This window comes from Pseudophryne corroboree, chromosome 10, assembly GCF_028390025.1.
Source record: "Pseudophryne corroboree isolate aPseCor3 chromosome 10, aPseCor3.hap2, whole genome shotgun sequence".
Lineage (NCBI taxonomy): Eukaryota > Metazoa > Chordata > Amphibia > Anura > Myobatrachidae > Pseudophryne > Pseudophryne corroboree.
The window spans coordinates 16,701,421-16,728,682 of NC_086453.1; the positions used below are offsets into that span (position 1 = coordinate 16,701,421).

At 49.7% G+C, this 27,262-nt stretch overlaps 1 protein-coding gene across 1 annotated transcript in view; it reads right to left on the bottom strand.

Annotated features, from left to right (window-relative positions):
* DNAJC16 (DnaJ heat shock protein family (Hsp40) member C16) overlaps positions 1–25,817 on the bottom strand; it is a 47,130-nt gene extending 21,313 nt beyond the window's left edge. Inside the window, exons 1-4 of the mRNA XM_063942168.1 lie at positions 25,589–25,817; positions 16,471–16,660; positions 16,231–16,297; positions 4,383–4,704 (exon numbers count right to left, since the gene is read on the bottom strand). Coding sequence (XP_063798238.1) covers positions 4,383–4,704; positions 16,231–16,297; positions 16,471–16,637 — 556 coding nt within the window. The 5' untranslated portion in view covers positions 16,638–16,660; positions 25,589–25,817. The remainder of the gene's footprint in view (positions 1–4,382; positions 4,705–16,230; positions 16,298–16,470; positions 16,661–25,588) is intronic.
* Positions 25,818–27,262: the final 1,445 nt, after the last annotated feature.

Genomic DNA, 27,262 nt, shown 5'->3' on the forward strand with positions numbered 1-27,262 from the left:
CTCAATACCTTTGGTATGAGAGGTAGAGGAGGGAACACATAAACTGACTGGTACACCCACGGTGTCACTAGAGCGTCCACAGCTATCGCCTGAGGGTCTCTTGACCTGGCGCAATACCTCTCTAGTTTTTTGTTTAGGCGGGACGCCATCATGTCCACCTGTGGACGACCCCACTGATTTACAATCATTTGGAAGACTTCTGGATGAAGTCCCCACTCTCCCGGGTGGAGGTCGTGCCTGCTGAGAAAGTCTGCTTCCCAGTTGTCCACTCCCGGGATGAACACTGCTGACAGTGCTAGTACATGATTTTCCGCCCATCAGAGAATCCTTGTGGCTTCTGCCATCGCCATCCTGCTTCTTGTGCCGCCCTGTCGATTCACATGGGCGACTGCCGTGATGTTGTCTGACTGGATCAGCACCGGCTGGTGTAGGAGCAGGGATTTTGCTGGACTTAGGGCATTGTAAATGGCCCTTAGTTCCAGAATATTTATGTGAAGGGAAGACTCCTGACTTGACCATAGTCCTTGGAAGTTTCTTCCCTTTGTGACTGCCCCCCAGCCTCGTAGGCTGGCATCCGTGGTCACCAGGACCCAGTCCTGTATGCCGAATCTGCGGCCCTCCAAAAGATGAGCACTCTGCAGCCACCACAGAAGAGACACCCTGGTTCTTGGGGACAGGGTTATCAAGCGATGCATCTGAAGATGCGATCCGGACCACTTGTCCAACAGGTCCCACTGAAAAATACTGGCATGGAACCTGCCGAATGGAATTGCTTCGTAAGAAGCTACCATCCTTCCCAGGACCCGCGTGCAGTGATGCACCGATACCTGTTTTGGTTTTAGGAGGTCTCTGACTAGAGAAGACAACTCCCTGGCTTTCTCCTCCGGGAGAAACACTTTTTTCTGGACTGTATCCAGAATCATTCCCAGGAACATTAGACGTGTCGTTGGGACCAGCTGTGACTTTGGGATATTCAGAATCCACTAACAACTGTTCCTTGGATCGTGCCTTTATAAGGAGATCGTCCAAGTATGGGATAATTAAAACTCCCTTTTTTCGAAGGAGTATCATCATTTCCGCCATAACCTTGGTAAATACCCTCGGTGCCGTGGAGAGTCCAAACGGCAGCGTCTGGAATTGGTAATGGCAATCCTGTACCACAAATCTGAGGTACTCCTGGTGAGGATGGTAAATGGGGACATGCAGGTAAGCATCCTTGATGTCCAGGGATACCATGTAATCCCCCTCCTCCAGGCTTGCAATAACCGCCCTGAGCGATTCCATCTTGAACTTGAATTTTTTTATGTATGTGTTCAAGGATTTCAAATTTAAAATGGGTCTCACCGAACCGTCCGGTTTCGGCACCACAAATAGTGTGGAATAGTAACCCCGGCCTTGTGGAAGTAGGGGTACCTTGATTATCACCTGCTGGGAATACAGCTTGTGAATCGCTGCTAGCACCGCCTCCCTGTCTGAGGGAGCAATCGGCAAGGCAGATTTTAGGAACCGGTGGGGTGGAGCCGCCTCGAATTCCAGCTTGTACCCCTGAGATACTATTTGAAGGATCCAGGGATCCACCTGAGAGCGAGCCCACTGATCGCTGAAATTCATGAGGCGGGCCCCCACCGTACCTGGCTCCGCCTGTGGAGCCCCACCGTCATGCGGCGGACTTGGAAGAGCCTTTTGGAATCTGCATCTCCAATCCACTGGCGAGTCCATAAGCATCTCCTAGCAGAGATGGACAATGCACTTATTTTAGATGCCAGCCGGCAGACTTCCCTCTGTGCATCTCTCATATATAAGACTGAGTCTTTGATATGGTCATTGTTAGCAGAATCGTGTCTCTGTCTAGTGTGTCAATATTTTCTGACAGTTTATCCGACCACGCAGCGGCAGCACTGCACATCCATGCTGACGCAATAGCTGGTCTAAGTATAATGCCTGAGTGTGTATATACAGACTTCAGGATCGCCTCCTGCTTTCTATCAGCAGGTTCCTTAAGGGCGGCCGTATCCTGAGACGGTAGTGCCACCTTTTTAGACAAACGTGTGAGCGCTTTATCCACCCTAGGAGGTGTTTCCCAACGTAACCTATCCTCTGGCGGGAAAGGGAACGCCATTAGTACCTTCTTAGGAATTACCAATTTCTTATCAGGGGAAGCCCACGCTTCTTCACACACTTCATTTAATTCATCTGACTGGGGAAAAACTACAGGTAGTTTTTTCTCCCCAAACATAATACCCTTTTTTGTGGTACCTGGATGTAAATCAGAGATATTTAACAGCTCTTTCATTGCCTCAATCATGCAGTGAATGGCCTTAATGGGCATTAAATTTGACTCATCGTCGTCGACACTGGTGTCAGTATCCGTGTCGACATCTACTTGTGCCATCTGAGATAGCGGGCGTTTCAGAGCCCCTGATGACTTTTGAGACACCTGGACAGGCACGAGCTGAGAACTCGGCTGTCCCGCAGTCGTCATGTCGTCATATTTCTTATGTAATGAGTTATACGTGCACTCATTTCTTTCCATAAGCACATCCACTCAGGTGTCTGCCCCCCAGGGGGTGACATCCCTTCTAAAGGCATCTGCTCCGCCTCCACCTCATTATCCTCATCAAACATGTCGACACAGCCGTACCGACACACTCCACACACACAGGGAATGCTCTATATAGAGGACAGGACCCACAAAAGCCCTTTGGGGGGACAGAGTGAGAGTATGCCAGCACACACCAGAGCGCTATATAAGGCAGGGACTAACTGAGTTATGTCCCTTATAGCTGCTTTTTAATATAAACTATATACTGCGCCAAATTAAATGCCCCCCCTCTCTCTTTTTTACCCTTTTCTGTAGAGTAGTCTGCAGGGGAGAGCCAGGGAGCTTCCTTCCAGCGGAACTGTGAGGGAAAAATGGCGCCCAGTGTGCTGAGGGAGATAGCTCCGCCCCTTTTCCGCGGCCTATTCTCCCGCTTTTTTATGGAATCTGGCAGGGGTATTTACCTCATATATAGCCCCTGGGGCTATATATTGAGGTATTTTTGCCAGCCAAGGTGTTTTTATTGCTGCCTCAGGGCGCCCCCCCCCAGCGCCCTGCACCCTCAGTGACCGGAGTGTGAAGTGTGAGAGGAGCAATGGCGCACAGCTGCAGTGCTGTGTGCTACCTTGGTGAAGACTGATGTCTTCATGCCGCCGATTTTCCGGACCATCTTCTTGCTTCTGGCTCTGTAAGGGGGACGGCGGCGCGGCTCCGGGACCGAACATCAAGGCTGGGCCTGCGGTCGATCCCTCTGGAGCTAATGGTGTCCAGTAGCCTAAGAAGCCCAATCCGGCTGCAAGCAGGCGAGTTCGCTTCTTCTCCCCTTAGTCCCTCGCTGCAGTGAGCCTGTTGCCAGCAGGTCTCACTGAAAATAATAAACCTAAGACTATCTTTCTTCTAAGAGCTCAGGAGAGCCCCTAGTGTGCATCCAACCTCGGCCGGGCACAAAATCTAACTGAGGCTTGGAGGAGGGTCATAGTGGGAGGAGCCAGTGCACACCAGGTAGTCCTAAATCTTTCTAGAGTGCCCAGCCTCCTTCGGAGCCCGCTATTCCCCATGGTCCTTTCGGAGTTCCCAGCATCCACTAGGACGTTAGAGAAATAGGATTTTGGTACTTACCAGGTAAATCCTTTTCTTTGAATCCATAGGGGGCACTGGACGCCCACCCGGAGCAGTTTTACCTGGTTTGTGGTAAGTTCAGAGGATCTTATGGTAACACACTCTCACCGACTGGTTCAAATTTATCAAGTGATGGTTATGGTGTCAACTGTTTAGTTGACTGTACCGATATGGGTCAACTTCGTTGTTGTCCGTTACGTTATATGTAATACTCCATTGTCAACCTCTCTATAGTTCCTGTTCGGCTCAGTAAAAAACACTGAGGTACTCGGGGATATGGAGGGGTGGAGTGTTCTAAATTTAAATATTCAGTGCAGTTTCCTACGGAAGCCGTCCATATCCCAAGAGTATTCCAGTGCCCCCTATGGATTCAAAGAAAAGGATCTACCTGGTAAGTACCAAAATCCTATTTTCAGGTGAGCAGACTAACAAGCAGCTGGAGATTTCAGCTGACGTGCGCCCATTCAATAAGGACAAATACTAGTCTGTGCCCCAGCAACCTCCTCATTTCCCTACTCACCACTGTAGGCATCTGCAGCTACTGTGTCTTACATTGTTACTGCAGTGTCATCATCATTAACTGGACGGGAATTTAAACAAATACGGTCAATCTCCCAAGCAGCCCTACAACTGGGGACCCCCCCCCCTAACTCATTATCCCCTTCCTGACAGATAAATCATGAAAGGCACAGCGAGTCACCACAGGGTCTAATCAGCCACCTACCCAGCCCCTCCAGCTCCTGGACCACCTCCTTCCACACCGGCTCAATGTGGATGCAGCTGAAGCACCAGTCCGAGGTGATCTTGATGAGGTAGGGCTTGCGGAAGCTGTCTGGGACCACCTCGTTGATGTAGTGGGAAAACTGCAGGAGGTACTTCTCGTCAATGGAGTCCCTTCGTTCCGAGTTGAAGGGGAAGTGGAAGAAGGACTCATCGAAGTAGAAGCTGTCGTGGAAGTGGTGGTGCTGTTGCTGTGTGTAACCCTGGTTCTCTCCCACGTCTCCGTACCGGTCATAGTTGGTCCTTTTCTCCTCGTTGGAGAGGATCTAAAAAGTTAAATAAAATAAAAAAATAAGGGTAATCACTGAGAAATCCTGGGGCACATCCTGCCCCTTGGTACCACACCAGCGCTTGAGCCAATGTGTAAACTAAACAAGTCTGTGCGACAAAACAAAAAAATTTACTGCGGCGGGTTATTGCGGATCTGTACTCAAATATGAACGCGTTCTTGTGAAACACTGTTTTTAGTCAACAAATAATAAGATTTTACTCACCGGTAAATCTATTTCTCGTAGTCCGTAGTGGATGCTGGGGACTCCGTAAGGACCATGGGGAATAGCGGCTCCGCAGGAGACTGGGCACATCTAAGAAAGATTTAGGACTACCTGGTGTGCACTGGCTCCTCCCCCTATGACCCTCCTCCAGACCTCAGTTAGGATACTGTGCCCGGAAGAGCTGACACAATAGGAAAGGATTTTGAATCCCGGGTAAGACTCATACCAGCCACACCAATCACACCGTATAACTCGTGATATTATACCCAGTCAACAGTATGAACATAACCGAGCCTCTCAACAGATGGCTCAACAATAACCCTTTTAGTTAACAATAACTATATACAAGTAATGCAGACAAACCGCACTTGGGACGGGCGCCCAGCATCCACTACGGACTACGAGAAATAGATTTACCGGTGAGTAAAATCTTATTTTCTCTGACGTCCTAGTGGATGCTGGGGACTCCGAAAGGACCATGGGGATTATACCAAAGCTCCCAAACGGGCGGGAGAGTGCGGATGACTCTGCAGCACCGAATGAGAGAACTCCAGGTCCTCCTCAGCCAGGGTATCAAATTTGTAAAATTTTGCAAACGTATTTGCCCCTGACCAAGTAGAAGCTCGGCAAAGTTGTAAAGCCGAAACCCCTCGGGCAGCCGCCCAAGATGAGCCCACTTTCCTCGAGGAATGGGCTTTTACTGATTTAGGATGCGGCAGTCCAGCCGCAGAATGCGCAAGCTGAATTGTGCTACAAATCCAGCGAGCAATAGTCTGCTTAGAAGCAGGAGCACCCAGCTTGTTGGGTGCATACAGGATAAACAGCGAGTCAGTTTTCCTGACTCCAGCCGTCCTGGAAACATAAATTTTCAGGGCCCTGACTACGTCCAGTAACTTGGAATCCTCCAAGTCCCTAGTAGCCGCAGGCACTACAATAGGTTGGTTCAAGTGAAAAGCTGACACCACCTTAGGGAGAAACTGAGGGCGAGTCCTCAATTCTGCCCTATCCATATGGAAAATCAAATAAGGGCTTTTACATGACAAAGCCGCAAATTCTGATACACGCCTGGCCGAAGCCAAGGCCAATAACATGACCACTTTCCACGTGAGATATTTTAGCTCCACGGTTTTTAGTGGTTCAAACCAATGTGATTTTAGGAAACTCAACACCACGTTGAGATCCCAAGGTGCCACTGGAGGCACAAAAGGGGGCTGAATATGCAGCACTCCTTTTACAAATGTCTGAACTTCAGGTAGCGAAGCTAGTTCTTTCTGGAAGAAAATCGACAGAGCCGAGATCTGTACCTTAATGGTACCCAATTTCAGGCCCATAGTCACTCCTGTCTGTAGGAAGTGTAGAAATCGACCCAGTTGAAATTCCTCTGTTGGGGCCTTTTTGGCCTCACACCAAGCAACATATTTTCGCCAGATGCGGTGATAATGTTTTACGGTTACATCTTTCCTGGCTTTAATCAGCGTAGGAATGACTTCCTCCGGAATGCCCTTTTCCTTTAGGATCCGGCGTTCAACCGCCATGCCGTCAAACGCAGCCGCGTTAAGTCTTGGAACAGACAGGGTCCCTGCTGCAGCAGAGGCCATGGGTCCTCTGAGATTAACTCTTGAAGTTCCGGGTACCAAGACCTTCTTGGCCAATCCGGAACAACGAGTATCGTTCTTACTCCTCTTTTCCTTATTATCCTCAGCACCTTGGGTATGAGAGGAAGAGGAGGGAACACATAAACTGACCGGTACACCCACGGTGTCACTAGAGCGTCCACCGCTATCGCCTGAGGGTCCCTTGACCTGGCGCAATATTTTTCTAGTTTTTTGTTTAGGCAGGACGCCATCATGTCCACCTGTGGTTTTTCCCAATGGTTTACTATCTGTTGGAAAACTTCTGGATGAAGTCCCCACTCTCCCGGGTGGAGGTCGTGTCTGCTGAGGAAGTTTGCTTCCCAGTTGTCCACTCCCGGAATGAACACTGCTGACAGTGCTAACACATGATTTTCCGCCCATCGGAGAATCCTTGTGGCTTCTGCCATCGCCGCCCTGCTTCTCGTGCCGCCCTGTCGGTTTACATGGGCGACCGCCGTGATGTTGTCTGACTGGATCAGAACCAGTTGATTTTGAAGCAAGGCCTTTGCCTGACTCAGGGCATTGTAAATGGCCCTCAATTCCAGAACATTTATGTGTAGGGAAGTTTCGTGACTTGTGTCCAAAGTCCTTGGAAGTTTCTTCAACGTGACTGCCCCCCAGCCTCGAAGGCTGGCATCCGTGGTCACCAGGACCCAGTCCTGTATGCCGAATCTGTGGCCCTCCACGAGATGAGCACTCTGCAGCCACCACAAGAGAGACACCCTGGTCCGTGGAGACAGGGTTATCAGCCGATGCATTTGAAGATGCGATCCGGACCATTGGTCCAAGAGGTCCCACTGAAAAATTCTGGCATGGAACCTGCCGAATGGGATCGCCTCGTAGGAAGCTACCATCTTTCCCAGGACTCGTGTGCAGTGATGCACCGACACCTGTTTCGGTATTAGGAGGCCTCTGACTGGAGATGACAGCTCCTTGGCTTTTTCCTCTGGGAGAAACACTTTTTTCTGGACTGTGTCCAGAACCATCCCCAGGAACAGTAGGCGTGTCGCAGGAACCAGCTGTGACTTTGGAATATTCAGAATCCAACCATGCTGGTGTAGCACCTCCTGAGATAGTGCTACGCCCACTAACAACTGCTCTCTGGATCTCGCTTTTATCAGGAGATCGTCCAAGTATGGGATAATTAAAACTCCCTTTTTTCGAAGGAGTATCATCATTTCCGCCATAACCTTGGTAAATACCCTCGGTGCCGTGGACAGGCCGAACGGCAACGTCTGGAATTGGTAATGACAATCCTGTACCACAAATCTGAGGTACTCCTGGTGAGGATGGTAAATGGGAACATGCAGGTAAGCATCCTTGATGTCCAGAGATACCATGTAATCCCCCCTCTTCCAGGCTTGCAATAACCGCCCTGAGCGATTCCATCTTTAACCTGAATTTTTTTAGATATGTGTTCAAGGATTTTAAATTTAAAATGGGTCTCACCGAACCGTCCGGTTTCGGTACCACAAACATTGTGGAATAGTAACCCCGTCCCTGTTGAAGTAGGGGCACTTTGACTATCACCTGCTGGGAATACAGCTTGTGAATTGCCTCTAATACAGCCTCCCTGTCTGAGGGAGTCGTTGGTAAGGCAGATTTTAGGAAACGGCGGGGGGGTAATGTCTTGAATTCCAGCTTGTACCCCTGAGATACCACTTGAAGGATCCAGGGGTCCACTTGTGAGCGAGCCCACTGATTGCTGAAATGTTTGAGACGGGCCCCCACCGTACCTGGCACCGCCTGTTGAGCCCCAGCGTCATGTGGTGGACTTAGCTGATGAAGCGGGGGAGGACTTGTGTTCCTGGGAACTGGCTGAATGCTGCAGCTTTTTCCCCCTACCTCTGCCTCTGGGCAGAAAGGACGCGCCTCTACCTCGCCTGTTCTTTTGGGGACGAAAGGACTGCACCTGATAATATGGTGCTTTCTTTGGTTGTGAGGGGACATGTGGTAAGAAAGCTGAATTCCCAGCCGTTGCTGTGGACACTAGGTCCGAAAGACCATCCCCAAACAACTCCTCACCCTTGTAAGGCAAAACTTCCATGTGCCTTTTAGAATCTGCATCTCCTGTCCACTGCCGAGTCCATAACCCTCTTCTGGCAGAAATGGACAGCGCACTGATTTGAGATGCCAGCAAATATCCCTCTGTGCATCTCTTATGTAAAAGACCGAGTCTTTAATATGCTTTATGTTAAGCAATATAGTGTCCCTGTCTAGGGTGTCAATGTTTTCTGACAGGGATTCCGACCACGCCGCTGCAGCACTGCACATCCAGGCTGAAGCAATAGCTGGTCTCAGTATAACACCAGTGTGTGTATATATAGCCTTCAGGAGAGCCTCCTGCTTTCTATCAGCAGGCTCCTTTAGGGCGGCCGTATCCGGAGACGGTAGTGCCACCTTTTTTGACAAACGTGTGAGCGCTTTATCCACCCTAGGTGGTGTTTCCCAACGTGACCTATCCTCTGGCGGGAAAGGGTACGCCATTAGTAATCTTTTTGAAATCACCAATTTTCTATCGGGGGAAGCCCATGCTACCTCACACACATCATTTAATTCTTCAGATGGGGGAAAAACTACTGGAAGTTTTTTCTCCCCAAACATAATACCCTTTTTTGTGGTACCTGGGGTTACATCAGAAATGTGTAAAACATTCTTCATTGCCTCAATCATATAACGAGTGGCCCTAGTGGACATTACATTTGCGTCATAGTCGTCGACACTGGTATCAGTATCCGTGTCGACATCTGTGTCTGCCATCTGAGGTAGCGGGCGCTTTAGAGCCCCTGATGGCCTTTGAGACGCCTGGGCAGGCACGAGCTGAGAAGCCGGCTGTCCCACATTTGGCATGTCGTAAAAAATTTTATGTAAGGAGTCGACTCTTTCGCGTAATTCCTTCCACAAGTCCATCCACTCAGGTGTCTGCACCGCAGCGGGTGACATCACATTTATGGGCACCTGCTCCTCCTCCACATCAGCCTCCTCATCAAACATGTCGACACAGCCGTACCGACACACCGCACACACACAGGGAATACTCTGATAGAAGACAGGACCCCACAAAGCCCTTTGGGGAGACATAGGGAGAGTATGCCAGCACACACCAGAGCGCTATATAATACAGGGATTAACTAAATTATATCCCCTTATAGCTGCTGTATACTTATATTGCGCCTAAATTTGTGCCCCCCTCTCTTTTTTAGCCTTTCTGTAGCGTAGTCTGCAGGGGAGAGCCAGGGAGCTTCCTTCCAGCGGAGCTGTGAGGGAAAAATGGCGCCAGTGTGCTGAAGGAGATAGCTCCGCCCCCTTTCCGGCTGACTTTTCTCCTGCTATTTTGTGTATTCTGGCAGGGGTAATTATCACATATATAGCCTCTGGGGCTATATATTGTGATATTTTTGCCAGCCAAGGTGTATATATTGCTGCTCAGGGCGCCCCCCCCCCCCTAGCGCCCTGCACCCTCAGTGACCGCAGTGTGAAGTGTGTATGAGGAGCAATGGCGCACAGCTGCAGTGCTGTGCGCTACCTTGGAGAAGACTGATGTCTTCAGCTGCCGATTTTCCGGACTCTTCTTGCTTCTGGCTCTGTAAGGGGGCCGGCGGCGCGGCTCCGGGACCGAACATCAATGGACGGTTCCATGTGGTCGATCCCTCTGGAGCTAATGGTGTCCAGTAGCCTAAGAAGCCCAAACTACCCACAGTTAGGTAGGTTCGCTTCTTCTCCCCTTAGTCCCTCGGTGCAGTGAGCCTGTTGCCAGCAGGTCTCACTGTAAAATAAAAAACCTAAAATATACTTTCTTTCTAGGAGCTCAGGAGAGCCCCTAGTGTGCATCCAGCTCGAGCCGGGCACAGGATTCTAACTGAAGTCTGGAGGAGGGTCATAGGGTGAGGAGCCAGTGCACACCAGGTAGTCCTAAATCTTTCTTAGATGTGCCCAGTCTCCTGCGGAGCCGCTATTACCCATGGTCCTTACGGAGTCCCCAGCATCCACTAGGACGTCAGAGAAAAAATAAGTTATGTTCACGTTCCTTTACGGTAGGTTTAGGGAACCCCATTCTACTGCCCAGCCGTTTTGGAACTACAACCCTTAGAATGACCAGCCACTGGCCTTGTAGTTTAGAAGGAGCTGGAGAACCTCTGCTTTTAGTAAAAATAAGATTTTACTTACCGATAAATCTATTTCTCGTAGTCCATAGTGGATGCTGGGACTCCGTCAGGAACATGGGGAATAGCGGCTCCGCAGGAGACAGGGCACAAAATTTAAAAGTTTGACCACTAGGTGGTGTGTACTGGCTCCTCCCCCTATGACCCTCCTCCAAGCCTCAGTTAGGATACTGTGCCCGGACGAGCATACACAATAAGGAAGGATTTTGAATCCCGGGTAAGACTCATACCAGCCACACCAATCACACCGTACAACTTGTGATCTGAACCCAGTTAACAGTATGACAAACGTAGGAGCCTCTGAACAGACGGCTCACAACAATAACAACCCGATTTTTTTGTAACAATAACTATGGACAAGTATTGCAGACAATCCGCACTTGGGATGGGCGCCCAGCATCCACTACGGACTACGAGAAATAGATTTATCGGTAAGTAAAATCTTATTTTCTCTGACGTCCTAGTGGATGCTGGGACTCCGTCAGGACCATGGGGATTATACCAAAGCTCCCAAACGGGCGGGAGAGTGCGGATGACTCTGCAGCACCGAATGAGAGAACTCCAGGTCCTCCTTAGCCAGGGTATCAAATTTGTAGAATTTTACAAACGTGTACTCCCCTGACCACGTAGCTGCTCGGCAGAGTTGTAATGCCGAGACCCCTCGGGCAGCCGCCCAAGATGAGCTCACCTTCCTTGTGGAATGGGCCTTGACAGATTTAGGCTGTGGCAGGCCTGCCACAGAATGTGCAAGTTGAATTGTGCTACAAATCCAACGAGCAATCGTCTGCTTAGAAGCAGGAGCACCCAGCTTGTTGGGTGCATACAGTATAAACAGCGAGTCAGATTTTCTGACTCCAGCCGTCCTTGAAATATATATTTTCAATGCTCTGACAACGTCCAGCAACTTGGAATCCTCCAAATCGCTAGTAGCCGCAGGCACCACAATAGGCTGGTTCAGGTGAAACGCTGAAACCACCTTAGGCAGAAAGTGAGGACGCGTCCGCAGTTCTGCCCTGTCCGAATGGAAAATCAGATATGGGCTTTTATACGATAAAGCCGCCAATTCTGACACTCTCCTGGCTGAAGCCAGGGCCAGTAGCATGGTTACTTTCCATGTAAGATATTTCAAATCCACCGATTTGAGTGGCTCAAACCAATGGGATTTGAGAAAATCCAAAACTACATTAAGATCCCACGGTGCCACTGGGGGCACAACCGGGGGCTGTATATGTAGTACTCCTTTTACAAAAGTCTGGACTTCAGGAACTGAAGCCAATTCTTTCTGGAAGAAAATCGACAGGGCCGAAATTTGAACCTTAATGGACCCTAATTTGAGGCCCATAGACAATCCTGTTTGCAGGAAATGTAGGAATCGACCCAGTTGAAATTCCTCCGTCGGGGCCTTCCTGGCCTCACACCACGCAACATATTTTCTCCAAATGCGGTGATAATGTTGTGCAGTCACCTCCTTCCTGGCTTTTACCAGGGTAGGGATGACCTCTTCCGAAATGCCTTTTTCCCTTAGGATTCGGCGTTCAACCGCCATGCCGTCAAACGCAGCCGCGGTAAGTCTTGGAATAGACACGGTCCCTGCTGAAGCAGGTCCCGTCTTAGAGGTAGAGGCCACGGATCTTCCGTGAGCATCTCCTGAAGTTCCGGGTACCAAGTTCTTCTTGGCCAATCCGGAGCCACGAGTATCGTTCTTACTCCCCTTTGCCGTATAATTCTCAGTACTTTTGGTATGAGAGGCAGAGGAGGAAACACATACACTGACTGGTACACCCATGGTGTTACCAGAGCGTCTACAGCTATTGCCTGAGGGTCTCTTGACCTGGCGCAATACCTGTCCAGTTTTTTGTTGAGGCGGGACGCCATCATGTCCACCATTGGTCTTTCCCAATGGACCACAATCATGTGGAAGACTTCTGGATGAAGTCCCCACTCTCCCGGGTGCAGATCGTGTCTGCTGAGGAAGTCTGCTTCCCAGTTGTCCACTCCCGGAATGAACACAGCTGACAGTGCTAACAAATGATTTTCTGCCCAGCGGAGAATCCTTGCAGCTTCTGCCATTGCCCTCCTGCTTCTTGTGCCGCCCTGTCTGTTTACGTGGGCGACTGCCGTGATGTTGTCCGACTGAATCAACACCGGCTGACCCTGAAGCAGAGGTTTTGCCAGGCTTAGAGCATTGTAGATTGCTCTTAGCTCCAGTATATTTATGTGAAGAGACGTCTCCAGGCTTGACCACACGCCCTGGAAGTTTCTTCCCTGTGTGACCGCTCCCCAGCCTCTCAGGCTGGCATCCGTGGTCACTAGGACCCAGTTCTGTATGCCGAATCTGCGGCCCTCTAACAGATGAGCACTCTGCAACCACCATAGCAGAGACACTCTTGTCCTTGTGGACAATTTTATCCGCTGATGCATCTGCAGATGCGATCCGGACCATTTGTCCAGCAGATCCCACTGAAAAGTTCGTGCATGGAATCTGCCGAATGGAATCGCTTCGTAAGAAGCTACCATTTTTCCCAGGACTCTTGTGCATTGATGCACAGATACTTTTCCTGGTTTTAGGAGGTTCCTGACTAGGTCGGATAACTCCCTGGCTTTCTCCTCCGGAAGAAATACCTTTTTCTGAACAGTGTCCAGAATCATCCCTAGGAACAACAGACATGTCGTCGGGATCAGTTGGGATTTTGGAAAATTCAGAATCCACCCGTGTTGTTGGAGCACTACTTGGGTTAGTGCTACTCCGACCTCCAGCTGTTCTCTGGATCTTGCCCTTATCAGGAGATCGTCCAAGTAAGGGATAATTAAGACGCCTTCTCTTCGAAGAAGGATCATCATTTCGGCCATTACCTTGGTAAAGACCCGGGGTGCCGTGGACAATCCAAACGGCAGCGTCTGAAACTGATAATGACAGTTTTGGACCACGAACCTGAGGTACCCTTTAGCGTGGAGTAATACCCCTGTCCCTGTTGTAGGAGGGGTACCTTGACTATCACCTGCTGAGAATACAGCTTGTGAATGGCCTCCAATACCGTCGCCCTGTCGGAGGGAGACGTTGGCAAAGCAGACTTTAGGAAACGGCGAGGAGGGGACTTCTCGAATTCCAACCTGTAACCCTGAGATACTACCTGCAGGATCCAGGGGTCCACCTGCGAGTGAGCCCACTGTGCGCTGAAATGTTTGAGGCGACCCCCGACCGCCCCTGAGTCTGCTTGTAAGGTCCCAGCGTCATGCTGACGCCTTTGTAGAAGCCGGGGAGGGCTTCTGCTCCTGGGAAGGAGCTGCTTGTTGCAGTCTCTTACCCTTTCCTTTGCCTCGGGGCAAATAGGAATGTCCTTTTGCTCGTTTGTTCTTATAGGAACGAAAGGACTGCGGCTGAAAAGCCTGCGGCTTTTTCTGCTGGGAGGTGAGCTGGGGTAAAAAGGTGGATTTTCCGGCCGTTGCCATGGCCACCAGATCCGATAGACCGACCCCAAATAATTCCTCCCCCTTATACGGCAATACTTCCATATGTCGTTTGGAATCCGCATCACCTGACCACTGGCGTGTCCATAAACTTCTTCTGGCAGATATGGACATCGCACTTACTCTTGATGCCAGAGTGCAAATATCTCTCTGTGCATCTCGCATATAAAGAAATGCATCCTTTAACTGCTCTATAGTCAGTAAAATACTGTCCCTATCCAGGGTATCAATATTTTCAGACAGTGACTCCGACCAAGCCACGCCAGCACTGCACATCCAGGCTGAGGCGATTGCTGGTCTCAGTATAACACCCGTATGTGTGTATATACTTTTTAATGTATTCTCCAGCCTCCTATCAGCTGGATCCTTGAGGGCGGCCGTATCAGGAGACGGTAACGCCACTTGCTTTGATAAGCGTGTGAGCGCCTTATCCACCCTAGGAGGTGTTTCCCAGCGCGCCCTAACCTCTGGCGGGAAAGGGTATAATGCCAATAACTTCTTTGAAATTAGCAGTTTTCTATCTGGGGTAACCCACGCTTCATCACACACTTCATTCAGTTCCTCTGATTCAGGAAAAACTATCGGTAGTTTTTTCACACCCCACATAATACCCCTTTTTGTGGTACTTGCAGTATCAGAGATATGCAAAGCCTCCTTCATTGCCGTGATCATATAACGTGTGGCCCTACTGGAAAATACGTTTGTTTCTTCACCGTCGACACTGGATTCAGTGTCAGTGTCTGGGTCTGTGTCGACCGACTGAGGTAAAGGGCGTTTTACAGCCCCTGACGGTGTCTGAGACGCCTGGACAGGTACTAACTGGTTTGCCGGCTGTCTCATGTTGTCAACCGACTTTTGTAGCGTGCTGACACTATCCCGTAATTCCATAAACAAAGCCATCCATTCTGGTGTCGACTCCCTAGGGGGTGACATCACCATTACAGGCAATTGCTCCGCCTCCACGCCAACATCGTCCTCATACATGTCGACACACACGTACCGACACACAGCAGACACACAGGGAATGCTCTGATAGAAGACAGGACCCCACTAGCCCTTTGGGGAGACAGAGGGAGAGTTTGCCAGCACACACCCAAGCGCTATAAATATATATAGGGACAACCTTAATAAGTGTGTTCCCTTTATAGCAGCTCAAATATTATAAATATCGCCAATAAGTGCCCCCCCTCTCTGTTTTTACCCTGTTTCTGTAGTGCAGTGCAGGGGAGAGTTCTGGGAGCCTTCCTCGCAGCGGAGCTGGGCAGGAAAATGGCGCTGTGTGCTGAGGAGAATAGGCCCCGCCCCCTTTTCGGCGGGCTTCTTCTCCCGTTTTTTTTGGAACCTGGCAGGGGTTAAATACATCCATATAGCCCCAGGGGCTATATGTGATATATTTTAGCCAGAATAGGTATATTACATTGCTGCCCAGGGCGCCCCCCCCAGCGCCCTGCACCCTCAGTGACCGCTGGTGTGAAGTGTGCGGAGAGCAATGGCGCACAGCTGCAGTGCTGTGCGCTACCTCATGAAGACTGAGACGTCTTCTGCCGCCGGTTTCTGGACCTCTTCTCTATTCGGCATCTGCAAGGGGGTCGGCGGCGCGGCTCCGGTGACCCATCCAGGCTGTACCTGTGATCGTCCCTCTGGAGCTAGTGTCCAGTAGCCTAAGAAGCAAATCCATCCTGCACGCAGGTGAGTTCACTTCTTCTCCCCTAAGTCCCTCGTTGCAGTGAGCCTGTTGCCAGCAGGACTCACTGAAAATAAAAAACCTAACAAACTTTTTCTAAGCAGCTCTTTAGGAGAGCCACCTAGATTGCACCCTGCTCGGACGGGCACAAAAACCTAACCGAGGCTTGGAGGAGGGTCATAGGGGGAGTAGCCAGTACACACCACCTAGTGGTCAAACTTTTAAATTTTGTGCCCTGTCTCCTGCGGAGCCGCTATTCCCCATGGTCCTGACGGAGTCCCAGCATCCACTAGGACGTCAGAGAAACTACATTAAAACTTCATGGTAAGAGAGCATTAAGGTCAAATACCTCGTAAGCTTTGCTGACTTGGATAAATTTATCCTCCGCCCCAGGATTCTTGTTTTTGTCTGGATGCCTGAAATGTACAAAAGATTGGTTTTATGGTATTGATAGTCATGGCAAGAGCTCTCAAGTCCCAGCATTCATTTAGAGGTGTTCAATGTATGAAGTAGCCTCAAAATGAAATAATTGGAATATACTGTATGGTAGGATTGAGGCCGACTGGGTCTTGTTGCATAATATACCCACCATTCCCTGGCCAGCTTCTTATAGGCCTTTTTAATGTCAGCCTGGCTCGCTGTGCGGCTCACACCCAGGATGCGATAGGGGTCAAAATCGGCAGCTGACAGGATCTTCAGAGCTAGGACTAGGAATACCAGAAACCGCCAGAGGAGGCGCAATTTTCTGTGGCCCATATCTCACGTTGTCTCGACAGTGCCTGGAACGACAAGAGGGCATTACTTAGAAACAAGGAACTGGACGGCTAAGAACCACCACTTGGCCCATCTAGTCGGTGTGTATAATGAATATATATATATATAGATATTTTTTAAGATAGATAATTATTAGATAGATATGAGGAATATAGGTATGCAGTACAGCCATGGTTAAAAGTTTCGAGAATGACACAAGTATTAGTTTTCACAAAGTTTGCTGCTTCGGGTGTTTTTAGACCTTTTTGTCAGATGTGACTATGGTATACTGAAGTAAAATTACAAGCATTTCATAAGTGTCAAAGGCTTTTACTGACAACTACATTAAGTTTATGCAAAGAGTCAATATTTGCTTTGTTGATCCTTCTTCAATACCTGGCATACTGTCAATCAACTTCTGCGCCACATACTGACAGATGGCCGCCCATTCTTGCCTAATCAATGCTTGGAGTTTGTCAGAATTTGTGGGGTTTTGCTTGTCCACCCGCCTCTTGAGGACTGACCACAAATCCTCAATGGGATTAGGGTCTGGGGAGTTTCCTGGACATAGACCCAAAATGTCGATGTTTTGTTCCCCGAGCCACTTAGTTATCACTTTTGCCTTATGGCAAGGTGCTCCGTCACGCTGGAAAAGGCATTGTTCATTACCAAGCTGTTCTTGGATGGTTGGGAGAAGTTGCTCTTGGAGGATGTTTTGGTAGCATTCTTTATATCAAACATCAGATATCAGCCACAAATCAAATCCTCATCCTTTCACCGGAGGAACATAGCCCGAAACAAGCACCTAATTCCCTCAGATGATCTGCCAAAAGTCATACATGCATTTGTATCATCTCGATTAGACTACTGTAATGCCCTCTACCTTGGTCTCCCAGCAAAAGAATTGCACCACTTACAGCTGGTGCAAAACACAGAAGCCAGGCTGTTACCCAACCAGCCCCATTCTTGCCACATAACACCCATCCTCTACTCCCTTCACTGGCTGCCTGTAAGATGGCGAATCATCTTCAAGATTGGCTTACTGAGTTTCAAAGCATTACATGACCAGGGCCCAAGGTACCTGAAACAGCTTCTGACCCCATACTGCCCCACTCAATTACTGCGATCTGTAGATGAAGGACTTTTAGCAGTGCCTAGAATCTACCGTAACTCATCCGGGGGTCGAACTTTTAGTCATGCGGCTCCGACTCTATGGAACTCACTTCCCCGCACAGTGCGAGAGGCCCCAACTATAGAATCCTTCAAAAGTAGACTCAAGACTTTTCTGTTTACTCAAGCAGTTCCATAATGTCCCTTTTAGTATCTTCATGCTTCTGTATTTTATGAAAATGTACTTCATTATTTTCTGTACTATATTATGCTATGTATCTGTTAAGCGCCTTGAGTCCTACTGGAGAAAGAGCGCTATATAAATAAAATTATTATTATTATTATTATTTATTCATGGCTGTGTTCTTAGACAAAATTGTGAGTGATCCCACTCCCATGGCTGAGAAGCCACCCCACGCATGAATGGTCTCGCTCATATTTCCTTCTCCGGACAAAATGTTTCCAGATGCTACTAACTGAAAAGGGATTCATCAGAGAACATGACTTTACCCCAGTCTAATCCCTGTACCTTTTTCAGGATATCAGTCTGTCGCTGATGTTTTTCCTGGAGAGAAGTGGCTTCTTAGCTGCGCTTATTGACATCAGGCCATCCACCAAAAGTCTTCACTTCGCTGTGCGTACAGATGCACTCACACCTGCCTGCTGCCATTCCTGAGCAAGCTCTGCACTGGTGGTGCCCCCATCCTGCAGCTAAATCAACTTTAGGAGACGTTCTTTGGCGCCCTGAAGCCTTCTTAACAACTACTGACCCTCTCTCCTTGAAGTTCTTGATGATCCGATAAATGGTTGATTTAGGAGCAGTCATACTAGCAGCAATATCCATGCCTGTGAAGCCCTTTTTGTGCAAAGCAATGATGACTGCATGCGTTTCCTTACAGGTAACCATGGTTAACAGAGGAAGAACATGATTTCAAGCACCACCCTCATTTTAAAGCTTCCAGTCTGTTATTCTAACTCAATCAGTATGTGATCAGACAGTGATCTCCATCCTCGCCTTCATCAACACTCTCACCTGTGTTAACGAGAGAATCACTCAAATGATATCATCTGGTCCTTTTGTGGCAGGGCAGAAATGCAGTGGAAATGTTTTTGGGATTAAGGGGCCGATTCAGACCGTTTTCGCACCGCAGGCATTCAGGTCTGAAATGCGCACGCACCGCAATGCGCAGGCGCAACGGTCCGCAGCGACGGGATGGTGCGAAAAATCCCATCGCACCGGTGAGCGCAAGGAGATTGACAGGAAGAGGGTGTTTGTGGGTGGCAACTGACTGTTTTTGAGGAGTGTACGGAAACTCGGAGGGACCAAGCGTTTGGAAGGAGGGTTTCTGACGTCCGCTCCGGCCCTGATCATCGCACTGGAAGAGTTCATATCGTGCAGTGAGATCTGCCAGTGTGTAGGGCCCTTAAGTCCCGGGCTGTGCATGGACTGCACATAATTAGTTTGTGCAGTCTCTCCAATACATCCGAACGTACCCCTGCACAGCGATTTCTCCCTCCCCCTGTAGGCGGCGACTACCTGATCGCAGGGATGCAAAAAACGCACCCTAGCGATCAGGTCTGAATTACCCCCTAAGTTCATTGCCATGGCAAAGAGGCAATTTTACAATTAATTGAAATACATCTGATCACTCTTCGCGACATTCTGGAGTATGTGCAAATCGCCATCATAAAAGCGTAGGCAGCAGACTTTGTGAAAATGTATATTTGTGTAATTCTCAAAACCTTTGGCCACCTGGACTGTTGTGTTTGGCATTAGAAAGATACAGATGTAGCCATGCTAAGCTTTGCCGCAATGCGTACGCACGGTTATATGCAGCAGGGCACGGTGCACCGGGCTGCGGCCATTCACAGCTGGGGATTGCGCCAGTAGTTTATTCACAACAAGCACCGGGGCTAAATGTAATAGCCTGCGAGCTGCGGGACTGTGTGCGAGTCTGTCTGGGTTTATAAAGTGGCAATCCTTTACACACAAAGACCAGGCTGGTTTTGCGTCGCACAAAGTCCTGCACCTCCGGCAGCTCGCAGATATTGCATTTTGCCCTTGCTGTCTGTATAACCTGGACACTCAACACAGAGCTCCCTGCTTGGACACTGCAAGAACTTTCCATTTCACCTGCAACTTGGAAGTGTCCTTTCGTCACTTCATAACCATCTGAATGCATTTCTATACCAATGTCATTTCTCCTTTAGACACTGGAAAGTCCTGTCTGAATTACCATTGCTTTTTTGCCTATCCTCACATTTCTAACATAGTCTACATTAACATTCAATTTCTGCACTCTTTCTACGCTGTTATCCTGCTTGATAGTAAATTATTGCCATTGGGCACACACGTATAACACTGCACTTTTACCTGCACTTCTCAACTCGTGTTGGTATCAAAATCCCCCAGACGGTCAGAATGCAGACAGCGGCATCCCGGCGGTCAAAATCCCAACAGATCCTGATAAGCATCTTAACCCTACCCCCAACAGATCCCCCCTTCCCCTACACACACAGCCTACCCCCCCCCCCCCCTCCCCCCATTCCCCAATACCTAACCTGATTCTGTCCACCGGGATCCTGCAGCCGGTATTCTAACTGCATTCCCTGAAAATGTACTGATCTCTCTCTCTCATACAGGGGGTAATTCAGAGCTGATCGCAGCAGCAAATTTGTTAGCAGTTGGGCCCAACCATGCGCAGTTGCAGTGCAGCTGTAGCAGATGTAACATGTGCAGAGAGAGTTAGATTTGGGTCGGTTATTTTGTTTCTGTGCAGGGTACATACTGTCTGCTTTATTTTTACACTGCAATTTAGATTTCAGATTGAACACACCCCACCCAAATCTAACTCTCTCTGCACATGTTACATCTGCCCCACCTGCAGTGCACATGGGGTTAATTCAGACCTGATCGCTAGCAGGGGATTTTTGCACTGCTGCGAACAGATAGTCGCCGCCCATAGGGGAGTGTATTTTCGCTTTCAAGTGTGCGAACGTATGTGTAGCCGAGCTGTACAAACAGATCTTGTGCAGTCTGTGCAGCCCAGGACTTACTCAGCCGCTGCGATCACATCAGCCTGGCCGGGACCGGAATTGACGTCAGACACCCGCCCTGCAAACGCTTAAGCATGCCTATATTTTTCCAGACTCTCCCTGAAAACGGTCAGTTGACACCCACAAACGCCCTCTTCCTGTCAATCTCCTTGCGAACGGACGCGCGAATGCATTCTTCGCACAAAACCATCGCTGAGCAGCAATCCGCTTTGTACTCGTGCAACGCACTTGCGCTTTGCGGTGCATATGCATGCGCAGTTCTGACTTGATCGCAGCACTGCAAAAAACGCTAGCGAGCAGATCTGAATCACCCCCACAGTCTCCAATCCCACAGTTTTCCTCCCCATTTGATCCTCATCCACACTATGTCCAGGTTTTCTTCAATTCCCACCATTGCTCGGTGTTTACCTAATCCTTTATTTTGCCCCCCCCCCCCCACACCCCCGGTTCCCACCTCTATCCTTCCCTCCTACACCTGTCACCCTTCCCCTCCTCTCCCAGTACCGCACTTCCATTCACTCCTCCCCCACCACTAAGCCCTGCTCCCTTCCTCCCTCCCTTCCCTGTCACATCACACTGAACTCCATCCCTGCCTACCTCCCGCAGGTTCCCTTCCTAGCTCAGGAGCCAGCACCATCACTACACTTTCTTTATCCCTGCCCTCCTCAACGTTAAAGCAACCCCGATAATCTCATTCACATCTCTCCCTCTAACCCCCCATCCTCACTCCCACGCGATCTGAAATGCCAAATCTGTCTGAAAAACTGGTCACCAGCCATGACCTCTTTATCTCCAACTCCCTGAGTCTCCTAGTCATTATTGAAACCTGGATTTCTCCCTCTGACACCACTTGTCCTGCTGCTCTCTCCTGTAGGGACCTCACATTCTCATCCCCCCTCACCCAACCCAGGAATCGCCATGGTGGTGGTGCTGGGGTCCATCCATCCTCATAACCGTCCCTTTCATTCTTTACATGTACACCTCTTCCAACCTGTTCACCTTTGAATAGCCGTCATGTACATTGGCTCCTACTCCAAATTCCTCAACAACTTTGCTTCCTGGGTCCCTCAATTCCTCTCTTCAGATCTTCCCTACATTATCTTAGGTGACTTTAACATCCCCATACATTGCTCTGCTTCTAAACTCCTTAAACTCACATCGTCGTTTGGTCTCTCCCAGTGGACCTCCTCACCCACCCATGTGAGTGGGCACTCGCTTGATCTAGTCTTCACTCACCATTGTGATATTCCTGAATACTCCAACTCCCCATTCCTCTTCTAGGACCATCACATGCTCTCTTAACTTATCCCTCTGCGATTCTCCACCTCTACCTCCTAATTCTACCATCACTAAGTGTAACATTCAGGTTATCGACACCATTTTCTTATCCTCCCTGCTCGACTCAATTCTCTATCTCCTGCCCTGAACAAGCTGCTTCCCTGTACAATGCCTCCCTTACTTCTGCTCTTTACTCTGTTGCTCCAGCGACCACTATTCACCCTCACAGATCAACACGTCAACCCTGGTACACCAAATTCACCAGATATCTGCAGAAGTGTTCGCGAACCAGTGAGTGACAGTGGAGGAAATCCAGCTCTAAGGCAAACTTCCTCCATTTCAAATGTATGGTCTCATCCTAACGTGGTGCACCTTCCCTCTCTAACCGGTCATACTTCAAGAACCTCATCTCCTTCCAGTCTTCAAACCCCTGGCACCTCTTCACCATTTTCAACTCCCTCCTCTGCCCACACCCTCCTCACTTACTGCGCTTGACTTTGCCACCTACTTCAAATGCAAAATTGTCTCAATACTTCAGGACATCACATCCCACCAGACCCTCAGCAAACTGCCCCCTCCATCTTACAGACATCCCCCCCTCCTGTATCTGGAGATGAAGTTATGGCCCTCATCTGGTCCTCCCCCACCTCCTGCTCCCCACTTGACCCTATCCCCTCTTGCCTCCTCTGCTATCTCTCTACCTCTCATCGGGTACTATCCCATCTGCCTTTAAGCATGCCCTTGTCTCCCCCATTCTAAAAAACAAAAACTACCATTGATTTTAACACTCTCTCCACCTACCAACCCATCTCTCTACTCCCTTTTGCCTTCAAACTCTTGGACCTATTGTCTACAAACGCCTTTCTTTCCTTCCACTCCCTGCTTGATCCATTCTAGTCTGGCTTCCGTCCTCTCCACTTCACCGAGACAGACTTCACGAAAGTCAGCAACAACCACCAAATCCAAGAACCACTACAATCTCCTCATTCTCGACCTCTCTGATGCTTCTGACACTGGACCAACCTCTCCGCCTGCAAATCCTTCATTCCCTTAAATCTGTGATACTGCCATCTCCTGGCTGTCCTCCCACCTCTCTTACCGATCCTTCTCCTCTCCTGACGCCACTTGCCCCCCACTTCCACTAACAGTACGTGTCGCCTAATGTTCTCTCCTATTCACCCTTTTTAAGTCCTTTTTAGGTGAGCTCATCAGCTATTTTGCCCTCTCTATGCGGATGATACTCCAATCTACCTATCCTCCCCTGACCTGTCTCTATCTCTCCTCACTGCTATCTCTTCCTGGATGTTCCAGCACTTTCTTAAACTCAAGAGGTGAAATTTAACAGCCTGCAAGTTGCAGGATATATGGGACTTTAGGATCGATTCAATTCGGCAACAGTTGAATAGCGCCGGGAATTAGCTCCCGACGCTATTCAATTCAGCTCCAGTTAAGTCGGCGATGGCCCGTTCTCGCCGACTTAACAGGTAGTTTTGTCAGGAGAACGGGCATTCTCCGACTTAACTACCCGCTGCGATGCTGATTCCCGACAGAATCAGCCTCGCGCCGACCGCGCGGCAGCACTTTTGTCGGGTTTCTTCTCTCATCCCCCGGGGATGAGAGAAGAATTCCCGACAATTGAGGGTCAGTCGTCGCTGTATTGAATAGCGCTGGGAGTTTGCTATTCAACTGTTGCTGAATAGAATTGACCCCTTTGTCCCAGTCTCCCCATATTTTTAAAGCAGCAATCATTTACACAGCAAAGGCAACCCGCAGTGATAAAATAGGGACGCATCGTAAGGACATGCCACTTTTCAAAGAACCACGCCCCCTTTTCAGTGCACACAATAGGCGTCCTGCCCCACTACAGACCTAGAGTGAACACAGATATGTATGTGTACAGTAAAATATATATATATATATACACACACATACATACATGCAAAATGTGTGTGTGTGTGTGTGTGTGTGTGTGTGTGTGTGTGTGTGTGTGTCTTAAATAGAACTCAGATAGAACTGTAACAGTCGACTAAACTATTGAACAGCTTAATACTGCAATCCTTCCAAATTTTTCAATCCCTTTATCTGTAATCCAACAGATTGGAATATTAAAAAAAAAAAACACGTTAAAAAGAACAAGAAAAAAAAAACTCTTGTTAAGAATCACCTGAGAAAATGAGGCAACTGGCCAAAATTAACAGAACAAAGTTTTTTATTAAAACTAATTTTCTGACAAGCTGGACATAAAATACCTTTTTACTTGTACAGTGTTCTACAGTGCTGTTAGAGTCCACATTGAGGGCCTAATTCAGACCGGATCACTGCAGCGGCAGCGATCGCAGTCTGAAGCCCACTGCGGAGTGCGCACCCCGGGAGCGGAGTGAGATGCTAACAGCATCTTAGGGCTGCAATCGCCTCTGCCTGATTGACAGACAGAGGCGGTCACGGGGCAATAGGGGGCGTGCCAGCGGCATTAGAACGCCGTTGGCAGGGCGAGGTCCGGACCGTTGTGGGGGCGGGCTGTATGGCGTCACATGCAGTCGCTGCAACCTGGGAAGCAGCGGGTAGCTGCCTGCCAGGCAGGGAGCTACTCTACAGGTGCAAAAGCATCACTACCATACGATGCTTTTGCACCAGTGCGGGGGAGGGGGGCAGGGCCTGACATACGGGGCGTCCTCCCGCATGTCATAGATGTGCTAACTTTATCACATCTACAATCAGATCTGAATGACCCCCTGAATCGCCAAACCCCTTGTGTTAGAGGCACGGGATCACAATGGTGTCTCCCAACTTAACCAACGCGTTTCAGCACTTGCCAAGACTTCATAAGGGGGTACATCTTTAATAGGTGCACTGAATGAAATCACGAATAATACAGGTATTTCAGAAAAAGATATTCCACTGAATGGCTGCCACACGAAAAACAACCTTCATGTTTGCGCTACTGCACCATAAAGGTTTACAGACGAATCAGTAATACGGTCCACAGCACGCACGCGCCATACAGTAGAACACAGGCGCCCATCCTCATATCATACACTGTGCGTGCCAGCGTCCATCTACCTATAACTGTCACATGTATATGCAGTGTGTGTGTACAGTATGTGCAGTGTATATACTATATATGTACTGTGTGATATGTGTGTGTGTGTGTGTATATATATATATATACATACACACACATACAGGATGTGCAGTGTATATACTATATATGTACTGTGTGATGTGATATGTGTGTGTATATATATATATATATATATATATATATACACACACACACACACAGGATGTGCAGTGTATATACTATATATGTATTGTGTGTGAGATATATATATGTACAGTATAATATATATATATATATATATATATATATATATACACACACACACAGTATATGAGCTGTATACATCAGGCTGAGCGTGTGGCGGCGGCGGTGACAGGACATGATGTAACCCCGGGCTGGCGTTGGGCCCTGTCGGCGGTCACACCCCGGCCTCCCCTCCGCTCCTCACCTCCCCGCCGGCTGGCCGGCACACGGTGTCCTCCTGTGTCTCGGGCCCTGCTCCGGTCCCGGTCCCCCTCCGTCCTGCTGCTGGGTGTCCCCGGCTCACTGCCCCATCTCCGTCCTGCACCTCCCCTCACACACGGAACCGGAAGCGGCACAGAGTGACCCTCCCACCAACGTCTCCACTGACAGCCGCATTCTCCAATCAGAGACCAGGGATCCTGACAGGCAGCTCCGTCTCCCTGTCAGAATTGCTATGGATACCGGCTAGTGCCTGCCCTCAACTCCCACGTGACCGCTTCCCTAGCGCCCTCTGGTTGCCCTAGCAACGGCCCTGACACAGTGTATCGTCCATCTTGCTTGTTTCATCCCCTGTAAACCCCTATAATGTATCCACCCACCCTGTGCCAGCCTCAGTAACCCTCAGTATACCCCCACCCTGTGCCAGCCTCAGTAACTCCCAGTATACCCCCACCCTGTGCCAGCCTCAGTAACCCCCAGTATACCTCCACCCTGTGCCAGCCTCAGTATACCCCCAGCCTCAGTAACCCCCAGTATACCCCCACCCTGTGCCAGCCTCAGTAACCCCCAGTATACCTCCACCCTGTGCCAGCCTCAGTATACCCCCACCCTGTGCCAGCCTCAGTAACCCCCAGTATACCCCCACCCTGTGCCAGCCTCAGTAACCCTCAGTATACCCCCACCCTGTGCCAGCCTCAGTAACCCCCAGTATACCTCCACCCTGTGCCAGCCTCAGTATACCCCTACCCTGTGCCAGCCTCAGTAACCCCCAGTATACCCCCACCCTGTGCCAGCCTCAGTAACCCTCAGTATACCTCCACCCTGTGCCAGCCTCAGTATACCCCCACCCTGTGCCAGCCTCAGTAACCCCCAGTATACCCCCACCCTGTGCCAGCCTCAGTAACCCCCAGTATACCCCCACCCTGTGCCAGCCTCAGTAACCCTCAGTATACCCCCACCCTGTGCCAGCCTCAGTAACCCCCAGTATACCTCCACCCTGTGCCAGCCTCAGTATACCTCCACCCTGTGCCAGCCTCAGTATACCCCTACCCTGTGCCAGCCTCAGTAACCCCCAGTATACCCCCACCCTGTGCCAGCCTCAGTAACCCTCAGTTTACCCCTACCCTGTGCCCCCTGTGCCAGCCTCAGTAACCCTCAGTATACCCCTACCCTGTGCCAGCCTCAGTAACCCCCAGTATACCCCCACCCTGTGCCAGCCTCAGTAACCCTCAGTATACCCCCACCCTGTGCCAGCCTCAGTAACCCCCAGTATACCCCCACCCTGTGCCAGCCTCAGTAACCCTCAGTTTACCCCTACCCTGTGCCCCCTGTGCCAGCCTCAGTAACCCTCAGTATACCCCTACCCTGTGCCAGCCTCAGTAACCCCAGTATACCCCCACCCTGTGCCAGCCTTGGTAACCCCCATTATACCCCCACCCTGTGCCAGCCTCAGTAACCCCCAGTATACCCCCACCCTGTGCCAGCCTCAGTATACCCCTACCCTGTGCCAGCCTCAGTAACCCCCAGTATACCCCCACCCTGTGCCAGTCTCAGTAACCCCCAGTATACCCCCACCCTGTGCCAGCCTCAGTAACCCCCAGTATACCCCCACCCTGTGCCAGCCTCAGTAACCCCCAGTATACCTCCACCCTGTGCCAGC